At 52.0% G+C, this 12,248-nt stretch overlaps 1 protein-coding gene across 1 annotated transcript in view; it reads right to left on the reverse strand.

Annotated features, from left to right (window-relative positions):
• ldah (lipid droplet associated hydrolase) overlaps positions 1-12,248 on the reverse strand; it is a 31,773-nt gene that overhangs the window by 8,903 nt on the left and 10,622 nt on the right. The window contains exon 3 of the mRNA XM_079495694.1: positions 620-754. Within this exon, the coding sequence (XP_079351820.1) occupies positions 620-754 (135 nt within the window). The remainder of the gene's footprint in view (positions 1-619; positions 755-12,248) is intronic.

The following is a 12,248-nucleotide window of genomic DNA, read 5'->3' on the forward strand; positions in this document are numbered from 1 at the left end:
TGCCCCTCCTTGTGGAGAGGAGGAGGGCTGTCTTACTGTATGTAGTCCAGGAAGGAAGTGAGACCTGTGGCATCACAGACACTTGTTCTAAATCTTCTAAACATCATTAAAGATGGAGTGCCACAATTTTTGTATTTTTCCAGTTTTTCATGTGTCTATGAGGTGACAGTACTTCATTAGACACCCTGGAGTCGTTTGTATGTGCAATGTGCATTTACTTTGTATTTAGGGTTTCTTCCTGGAGGCTGAACCCTTGACAGTCAAACGGGCCAATGAAATAAACAGTAATATAGTGACATCACATTATCAGCCCCTCCCCTAACCCCTCCCCCTTTATCATACAACTACAGCTGTGGGTGTGGCTTCAGTTCAGGTGGATCACCACCCATCACCACCTAACAGGAAAACCAGGCATACTTAATTAACTGGTGGGCGTGTCCACATAAAAGCATGATTTTAACAAATACTGTACACTTTTTGGAAAAAGTTCTTCCTTATATTATAATAATACCTGATGATCTTGTTTCAGGGTAAAAGAAAATCGTGGCACTCCATCTTTAAGCTGTTGGTTTTTTTGCAAAGGGGAGGAGCTAGAGTGATAAAAGGGGTGGGGTCATACCTTGGGTCATGTCCATGGTGTCGGGAGGGTCACAGTGTCCGGCGTGGCTCACTGCCCACACCGGGTGACGGTATCCAAGCAGGCTGTGGAGAGACTGCATGAAGGTTCTGTAGAACCCCACCAGACCTGGGTTACCTGGACGAGACACAACACACCTGGGTTACCACCAGTACAGTAGAGACCACCACACCTGGGTTACCACCAGTACAGTAGAGACCACCACACCTGGGTTACCAGTACAGTAGAGACCAGCACACCTGGGTTACCACCAGTACAGTAGAGACCAGCACACCTGGGTTACCAGTACAGTAGAGACCAGCACACCTGGGTTACCAGTACAGTAGAGACCACCACACCTGGGTTACCAGTACAGTAGAGACCACCACACCTGGGTTACCAGTACAGTAGAGACCACCACACCTGGGTTACCAGTACAGTAGAGACCACCACACCTGGGTTACCAGTACAGTAGAGACCACCACACCTGGGTTACCAGTACAGTAGAGACCACCACACCTGGGTTACCAGTACAGTAGAGACCAACACACCTGGGTTACCAGTACAGTAGAGACCACCACACCTGGGTTACCAGTACAGTAGAGACCACCACACCTGGGTTACCAGTACAGTAGAGACCAACACACCTGGGTTACCAGTACAGTAGAGACCACCACACCTGGGTTACCAGTACAGTAGAGACCAACACACCTGGGTTACCAGTACAGTAGAGACCACCACACCTGGGTTACCAGTACAGTAGAGACCACCACACCTAGGTTACCAGTACAGTAGAGACCACCACACCTGGGTTACCAGTACAGTAGAGACCACCACACCTGGGTTACCAGTACAGTAGAGACCACCACACCTGGGTTACCAGTACAGTAGAGACCACCACACCTGGGTTACCAGTACAGTAGAGACCACCACACCTGGGTTACCAGTACAGTAGAGACCACCACACCTGGGTTACCACCAGTACAGTAGAGACCACCACACCTGGGTTACCAGTACAGTAGAGACCACCACACCTGGGTTACCACCAGTACAGTAGAGACCACCACACCTGGGTTACCAGTACAGTAGAGACCACCACACCTGGGTTACCAGTACAGTAGAGACCACCACACCTGGGTTACCAGTACAGTAGAGACCACCACACCTGGGTTACCACCAGTACAGTAGAGACCACCACACCTGGGTTACCAGTACAGTAGAGACCACCACACCTGGGTTACCAGTACAGTAGAGACCACCACACCTGGGTTACCAGTACAGTAGAGACCACCACACCTGGGTTACCACCAGTACAGTAGAGACCACCACACCTGGGTTACCAGTACAGTAGAGACCACCACACCTGGGTTACCAGTACAGTAGAGACCACCACACCTGGGTTACCAGTACAGTAGAGACCACCACACCTGGGTTACCACCAGTACAGTAGAGACCACCACACCTGGGTTACCAGTACAGTAGAGACCACCACACCTGGGTTACCACCAGTACAGTAGAGACCACCACACCTGGGTTACCAGTACAGTAGAGACCACCACACCTGGGTTACCACCAGTACAGTAGAGACCACCACACCTGGGTTACCAGTACAGTAGAGACCACCACACCTGGGTTACCAGTACAGTAGAGACCACCACACCTGGGTTACCAGTACAGTAGAGACCACCACACCTGGGTTACCAGTACAGTAGAGACCACCACACCTGGGTTACCAGTACAGTAGAGACCACCACACCTGGGTTACCAGTACAGTAGAGACCACCACACCTGGGTTACCAGTACAGTAGAGACCACCACACCTGGGTTACCAGTACAGTAGAGACCACCACACCTGGGTTACCAGTACAGTAGAGACCACCACACCTGGGTTACCAGTACACTAGAGACCACCACACCTGGGTTACCACCAGTACAGTAGAGACCACCACACCTGGGTTACCAGTACAGTAGAGACCAGCACACCTGGGTTACCAGTACAGTAGAGACCACCACACCTGGGTTACCAGTACAGTAGAGACCACCATACCTGGGTTACCAGTACAGTAGAGACCACCACACCTGGGTTACCAGTACAGTAGAGACCACCACACCTGGGTTACCAGTACAGTAGAGACCACCACACCTGGGTTACCACCAGTACAGTAGAGACCAACACACCTGGGTTACCAGTACAGTAGAGACCAACACACCTGGGTTACCAGTACAGTAGAGACCACCACACCTGGGTTACCAGTACAGTAGAGACCACCACACCTGGGTTACCAGTACAGTAGAGACCACCACACCTGGTTTACCAGTACAGTAGAGACCACCACACCTGGGTTACCAGTACAGTAGAGACCACCACACCTGGGTTACCAGTACAGTAGAGACCACCACACCTGGGTTACCAGTACAGTAGAGACCACCACACCTGGGTTACCAGTACAGTAGAGACCAACACACCTGGGTTACCAGTACAGTAGAGACCACCACACCTGGGTTACCACCAGTACAGTAGAGACCACCACACCTGAGTTACCAGTACAGTAGAGACACACCACACCTGGGTTACCAGTACAGTAGAGACCACCACACCTGGGTTACCAGTACAGTAGAGACCAGCACACCTGGGTTACCAGTACAGTAGAGACCACCACACCTGGGTTACCAGTACAGTAGAGACCAGCACACCTGGGTTACCAGTACAGTAGAGACCACCACACCTGGGTTACCAGTACAGTAGAGACCACCACACCTGGGTTACCACCAGTACAGTAGAGACCACCACACCTGGGTTACCACCAGTACAGTAGAGACCACCACACCTGGGTTACCAGTACAGTAGAGACCACCACACCTGGGTTACCAGTACAGTAGAGACCACCAGACCTGGGTTACCAGTACAGTAGAGACCACCACACCTGGGTTACCAGTACAGTAGAGACCACCACACCTGGGTTACCAGTACAGTAGAGACCACCACACCTGGGTTACCAGTACAGTAGAGACCACCACACCTGGGTTACCAGTACAGTAGAGACCACCACACCTGGGTTACCAGTACAGTAGAGACCACCACACCTAGGTTACCAGTACAGTAGAGACCACCACACCTGGGTTACCAGTACAGTAGAGACCAACACACCTGGGTTACCAGTACAGTAGAGACCACCACACCTGGGTTACCAGTACAGTAGAGACCACCACACCTGGGTTACCAGTACAGTAGAGACCACCACACCTGGGTTACCAGTACAGTAGAGACCACCACACCTGGGTTACCAGTACAGTAGAGACCACCACACCTGGGTTACCAGTACAGTAGAGACCACCACACCTGGGTTACCAGTACAGTAGAGACCACCACACCTGGGTTACCAGTACAGTAGAGACCACCACACCTAGGTTACCAGTACAGTAGAGACCAACACACCTGGGTTACCAGTACAGTAGAGACCACCACACCTGGGTTACCCCAGAGAGCCATCTAATAGAAGAGTTGTGATATTGAGGGGGCAGAAAACTCACGCGAGCCCATAGACTCCAATGCATTCCGTAAACTTCCGGTTGACCCCATGCTCAATAGAAGTCTATGTAGAAGAGCCGCCATTGGCCTGGGCCATGGATCAGTGGTCCAGGCACCTTGGCTGGTAATCCAGTCTGGCAGTGTGCCGCGGGTTCGACTCCCGATCCCGACGGCCTTTACTGCATGTCTTCCCCCCAATCTCTCTCCCCATTTCCTGTCAGCCTACTGTCTGTCCCTCCATAAGAAATATAAAATAAAGGAAGAGCCGCCATTGGACTGAAGCCCCATGAAGTGAACGGAGTTTGCGTAACTCTGTCTTACTCTATGGCTCTGTGTTACCTGTACAGTAGCGAACCACACCTGGGTTACCTGTACAGTATCCAACCACACCTGGGTTACCTGTACAGTAGCGAACCACACCTGGGTTACCTGTACAGTATCCAACCACACCTGGGTTACCTGTACAGTAGCGAACCACACCTGGGTTACCTGTACAGTATCCAACCACACCTGGGTTACCTGTACAGTATCCAACCACACCTGGGTTACCTGTACAGTAGCGAACCACACCTGGGTTACCTGTACAGTAGCGAACCACACCTGGGTTACCTGTACAGTAGCGAACCACACCTGGGTTACCTGTACAGTAGCGAACCACACCTGGGTTACCTGTACAGTAGCGAACCACACCTGGGTTACCTGTACAGTAGCGAACCACACCTGGGTTACCCGTACAGTAGCGAACCACACCTGGGTTACCCGTACAGTAGCGAACCACACCTGGGTTACCCGTACAGTAGCGAACCACACCTGGGTTACCCGTACAGTAGCGAACCACACCTGGGTTACCTGTACAGTAGCGAACCACACCTGGGTTACCCGTACAGTAGCGAACCACACCTGGGTTACCTGTACAGTAGCGAACCACACCTGGGTTACCTGTACAGTAGCGAACCACACCTGTGTTACCTGTACAGTAGCGAACCACACCTGTGTTACCCGTACAGTAGCGAACCACACCTGGGTTACCCGTACAGTAGCGAACCACACCTGGGTTACCTGTACAGTATCCAACCACACCTGGGTTACCCGTACAGTAGCGAACCACACCTGGGTTACCTGTACAGTAGCGAACCACACCTGGGTTACCTGTACAGTAGCGAACCACACCTGGGTTACCTGTACAGTATCCAACCACACCTGGGTTACCTGTACAGTAGCGAACCACACCTGGGTTACCTGTACAGTATCCAACCACACCTGGGTTACCTGTACAGTATCCAACCACACCTGGGTTACCTGTACAGTAGCGAACCACACCTGGGTTACCTGTACAGTAGCGAACCACACCTGGGTTACCTGTACAGTATCCAACCACACCTGGGTTACCTGTACAGTATCCAACCACACCTGGGTTACCTGTACAGTAGCGAACCACACCTGGGTTACCCGTACAGTATCCAACCACACCTGGGTTACCCGTACAGTAGCGAACCACACCTGGGTTACCTGTACAGTAGCGAACCACACCTGGGTTACCTGTACAGTAGCGAACCACACCTGGGTTACCTGTACAGTAGCGAACCACACCTGGGTTACCTGTACAGTATCCAACCACACCTGGGTTACCTGTACAGTAGCGAACCACACCTGGGTTACCTGTACAGTAGCGAACCACACCTGGGTTACCTGTACAGTATCCAACCACACCTGGGTTACCTGTACAGTATCCAACCACACCTGGGTTACCTGTACAGTATCCAACCACACCTGGGTTACCCGTACAGTAGCGAACCACACCTGGATTACCTGTACAGTATCCAACCACACCTGGGTTACCCGTACAGTAGCGAACCACACCTGGGTTACCTGTACAGTATCCAACCACACCTGGGTTACCTGTACAGTAGCGAACCACACCTGGGTTACCTGTACAGTATCCAACCACACCTGGGTTACCTGTACAGTATCCAACCACACCTGGGTTACCTGTACAGTATCCAACCACACCTGGGTTACCCGTACAGTAGCGAACCACACCTGGGTTACCTGTACAGTATCCAACCACACCTGGGTTACCTGTACAGTATCCAACCACACCTGGGTTACCTGTACAGTATCCAACCACACCTGGGTTACCCGTACAGTAGCGAACCACACCTGGGTTACCTGTACAGTAGCGAACCACACCTGGGTTACCTGTACAGTAGCGAACCACACCTGGGTTACCCGTACAGTAGCGAACCACACCTGGGTTACCTGTACAGTAGCGAACCACACCTGGGTTACCTGTACAGTAGCGAACCACACCTGGGTTACCCGTACAGTAGCGAACCACACCTGGGTTACCCGTACAGTATCCAACCACACCTGGGTTACCCGTACAGTAGCGAACCACACCTGGGTTACCTGTACAGTATCCAACCACACCTGGGTTACCCGTACAGTAGCGAACCACACCTGGGTTACCCGTACAGTAGCGAACCACACCTGGGTTACCTGTACAGTAGCGAACCACACCTGGGTTACCTGTACAGTATCCAACCACACCTGGGTTACCTGTACAGTAGCGAACCACACCTGGGTTACCTGTACAGTATCCAACCACACCTGGGTTACCTGTACAGTAGCGAACCACACCTGGGTTACCTGTACAGTATCCAACCACACCTGGGTTACCTGTACAGTATCCAACCACACCTGGGTTACCTGTACAGTAGCGAACCACACCTGGGTTACCTGTACAGTAGCGAACCACACCTGGGTTACCTGTACAGTAGCGAACCACACCTGGGTTACCTGTACAGTAGCGAACCACACCTGGGTTACCTGTACAGTAGCGAACCACACCTGGGTTACCCGTACAGTAGCGAACCACACCTGGGTTACCTGTACAGTAGCGAACCACACCTGGGTTACCTGTACAGTAGCGAACCACACCTGGGTTACCTGTACAGTAGCGAACCACACCTGGGTTACCCGTACAGTAGCGAACCACACCTGGGTTACCTGTACAGTAGCGAACCACACCTGTGTTACCCGTACAGTAGCGAACCACACCTGGGTTACCTGTACAGTAGCGAACCACACCTGGGTTACCTGTACAGTATCCAACCACACCTGGGTTACCCGTACAGTAGCGAACCACACCTGGGTTACCTGTACAGTAGCGAACCACACCTGGGTTACCTGTACAGTAGCGAACCACACCTGGGTTACCTGTACAGTATCCAACCACACCTGGGTTACCTGTACAGTAGCGAACCACACCTGGGTTACCTGTACAGTATCCAACCACACCTGGGTTACCTGTACAGTATCCAACCACACCTGGGTTACCTGTACAGTAGCGAACCACACCTGGGTTACCTGTACAGTAGCGAACCACACCTGGGTTACCTGTACAGTAGCGAACCACACCTGGGTTACCTGTACAGTATCCAACCACACCTGGGTTACCTGTACAGTATCCAACCACACCTGGGTTACCTGTACAGTATCCAACCACACCTGGGTTACCCGTACAGTAGCGAACCACACCTGGGTTACCTGTACAGTATCCAACCACACCTGGGTTACCTGTACAGTATCCAACCACACCTGGGTTACCTGTACAGTATCCAACCACACCTGGGTTACCCGTACAGTAGCGAACCACACCTGGGTTACCTGTACAGTAGCGAACCACACCTGGGTTACCTGTACAGTATCCAACCACACCTGGGTTACCTGTACAGTAGCGAACCACACCTGGGTTACCTGTACAGTATCCAACCACACCTGGGTTACCCGTACAGTAGCGAACCACACCTGGGTTACCTGTACAGTATCCAACCACACCTGGGTTACCTGTACAGTAGCGAACCACACCTGGGTTACCTGTACAGTATCCAACCACACCTGGGTTACCCGTACAGTAGCGAACCACACCTGGGTTACCCGTACAGTAGCGAACCACACCTGGGCTACCTGTACAGTATCCAACCACACCTGGGTTACCTGTACAGTAGCGAACCACACCTGGGTTACCTGTACAGTATCCAACCACACCTGGGTTACCCGTACAGTATCCAACCACACCTGGGTTACCTGTACAGTATCCAACCACACCTGGGTTACCTGTACAGTATCCAACCACACCTGGGCTACCTGTACAGTATCCAACCACACCTGGGTTACCTGTACAGTAGCGAACCACACCTGGGTTACCTGTACAGTATCCAACCACACCTGGGTTACCCGTACAGTATCCAACCACACCTGGGTTACCTGTACAGTATCCAACCACACCTGGGTTACCTGTACAGTATCCAACCACACCTGGGTTACCTGTACAGTATCCAACCACACCTGGGTTACCTGTACAGTATCCAACCACACCTGGGTTACCTGTACAGTATCCAACCACACCTGGGTTACCTGTACAGTATCCAACCACACCTGGGTTACCTGTACAGTATCCAACCACACCTGGGTTACCTGTACAGTATCCAACCACACCTGGGTTACCCGTACAGTATCCAACCACACCTGGGTTACCCGTACAGTATCCAACCACACCTGGGTTACCCGTACAGTAGCGAACCACACCTGGGTTACCCGTACAGTAGCGAACCACACCTGGGTTACCTGTACAGTATCCAACCACACCTGGGTTACCTGTACAGTAGCGAACCACACCTGGGTTACCTGTACAGTATCCAACCACACCTGGGTTACCTGTACAGTAGCGAACCACACCTGGGTTACCTGTACAGTATCCAACCACACCTGGGTTACCTGTACAGTATCCAACCACACCTGGGTTACCTGTACAGTAGCGAACCACACCTGGGTTACCTGTACAGTAGCGAACCACACCTGGGTTACCTGTACAGTATCCAACCACACCTGGGTTACCTGTACAGTAGCGAACCACACCTGGGTTACCTGTACAGTATCCAACCACACCTGGGTTACCTGTACAGTATCCAACCACACCTGGGTTACCTGTACAGTATCCAACCACACCTGGGTTACCTGTACAGTATCCAACCACACCTGGGTTACCTGTACAGTATCCAACCACACCTGGGTTACCTGTACAGTATCCAACCACACCTGGGTTACCTGTACAGTATCCAACCACACCTGGGTTACCTGTACAGTATCCAACCACACCTGGGTTACCTGTACAGTATCCAACCACACCTGGGTTACCTGTACAGTATCCAACCACACCTGGGTTACCTGTACAGTATCCAACCACACCTGGGTTACCTGTACAGTATCCAACCACACCTGGGTTACCTGTACAGTAGCGAACCACACCTGGGTTACCCGTACAGTATCCAACCACACCTGGGTTACCCGTACAGTAGCGAACCACACCTGGGTTACCTGTACAGTAGCGAACCACACCTGGGTTACCTGTACAGTAGCGAACCACACCTGGGTTACCTGTACAGTAGCGAACCACACCTGGGTTACCTGTACAGTATCCAACCACACCTGGGTTACCTGTACAGTAGCGAACCACACCTGGGTTACCTGTACAGTAGCGAACCACACCTGGGTTACCTGTACAGTATCCAACCACACCTGGGTTACCTGTACAGTATCCAACCACACCTGGGTTACCTGTACAGTATCCAACCACACCTGGGTTACCCGTACAGTAGCGAACCACACCTGGGTTACCTGTACAGTATCCAACCACACCTGGGTTACCCGTACAGTAGCGAACCACACCTGGGTTACCTGTACAGTATCCAACCACACCTGGGTTACCTGTACAGTAGCGAACCACACCTGGGTTACCTGTACAGTATCCAACCACACCTGGGTTACCTGTACAGTAGCGAACCACACCTGGGTTACCTGTACAGTATCCAACCACACCTGGGTTACCTGTACAGTATCCAACCACACCTGGGTTACCCGTACAGTAGCGAACCACACCTGGGTTACCTGTACAGTAGCGAACCACACCTGGGTTACCTGTACAGTATCCAACCACACCTGGGTTACCTGTACAGTAGCGAACCACACCTGGGTTACCTGTACAGTATCCAACCACACCTGGGTTACCCGTACAGTAGCGAACCACACCTGGGTTACCTGTACAGTATCCAACCACACCTGGGTTACCTGTACAGTAGCGAACCACACCTGGGTTACCTGTACAGTATCCAACCACACCTGGGTTACCCGTACAGTAGCGAACCACACCTGGGTTACCCGTACAGTAGCGAACCACACCTGGGCTACCTGTACAGTATCCAACCACACCTGGGTTACCTGTACAGTAGCGAACCACACCTGGGTTACCTGTACAGTATCCAACCACACCTGGGTTACCCGTACAGTATCCAACCACACCTGGGTTACCTGTACAGTATCCAACCACACCTGGGTTACCTGTACAGTATCCAACCACACCTGGGCTACCTGTACAGTATCCAACCACACCTGGGTTACCTGTACAGTAGCGAACCACACCTGGGTTACCTGTACAGTATCCAACCACACCTGGGTTACCCGTACAGTATCCAACCACACCTGGGTTACCTGTACAGTATCCAACCACACCTGGGTTACCTGTACAGTATCCAACCACACCTGGGTTACCTGTACAGTATCCAACCACACCTGGGTTACCTGTACAGTATCCAACCACACCTGGGTTACCTGTACAGTATCCAACCACACCTGGGTTACCTGTACAGTATCCAACCACACCTGGGTTACCTGTACAGTATCCAACCACACCTGGGTTACCCGTACAGTATCCAACCACACCTGGGTTACCCGTACAGTAGCGAACCACACCTGGGTTACCTGTACAGTAGCGAACCACACCTGGGTTACCTGTACAGTATCCAACCACACCTGGGTTACCTGTACAGTAGCGAACCACACCTGGGTTACCTGTACAGTATCCAACCACACCTGGGTTACCTGTACAGTAGCGAACCACACCTGGGTTACCTGTACAGTATCCAACCACACCTGGGTTACCTGTACAGTATCCAACCACACCTGGGTTACCTGTACAGTAGCGAACCACACCTGGGTTACCTGTACAGTAGCGAACCACACCTGGGTTACCTGTACAGTATCCAACCACACCTGGGTTACCTGTACAGTAGCGAACCACACCTGGGTTACCTGTACAGTATCCAACCACACCTGGGTTACCTGTACAGTATCCAACCACACCTGGGTTACCTGTACAGTATCCAACCACACCTGGGTTACCTGTACAGTATCCAACCACACCTGGGTTACCTGTACAGTATCCAACCACACCTGGGTTACCTGTACAGTATCCAACCACACCTGGGTTACCTGTACAGTATCCAACCACACCTGGGTTACCTGTACAGTATCCAACCACACCTGGGTTACCTGTACAGTATCCAACCACACCTGGGTTACCTGTACAGTATCCAACCACACCTGGGTTACCTGTACAGTATCCAACCACACCTGGGTTACCTGTACAGTATCCAACCACACCTGGGTTACCTGTACAGTAGCGAACCACACCTGGGTTACCCGTACAGTATCCAACCACACCTGGGTTACCTGTACAGTAGCGAACCACACCTGGGTTACCTGTACAGTAGCGAACCACACCTGGGTTACCCGTACAGTAGCGAACCACACCTGGGTTACCTGTACAGTAGCGAACCACACCTGGGTTACCTGTACAGTAGCGAACCACACCTGGGTTACCTGTACAGTAGCGAACCACACCTGGGTTACCCGTACAGTAGCGAACCACACCTGGGTTACCTGTACAGTAGCGAACCACACCTGGGTTACCTGTACAGTAGCGAACCACACCTGGGTTACCTGTACAGTAGCGAACCACACCTGGGTTACCTGTACAGTATCCAACCACACCTGGGTTACCTGTACAGTAGCGAACCACACCTGGGTTACCTGTACAGTAGCGAACCACACCTGGGTTACCTGTACAGTAGCGAACCACACCTGGGTTACCTGTACAGTAGCGAACCACACCTGGGTTACCCGTACAGTAGCGAACCACACCTGGGTTACCTGTACAGTAGCGAACCACACCTGGGTTACCTGTACAGTAGCGAACCACACCTG

Source organism: Electrona antarctica (genome assembly GCF_951216825.1).
Source record: "Electrona antarctica genome assembly, chromosome: 24".
Lineage (NCBI taxonomy): Eukaryota > Metazoa > Chordata > Actinopteri > Myctophiformes > Myctophidae > Electrona > Electrona antarctica.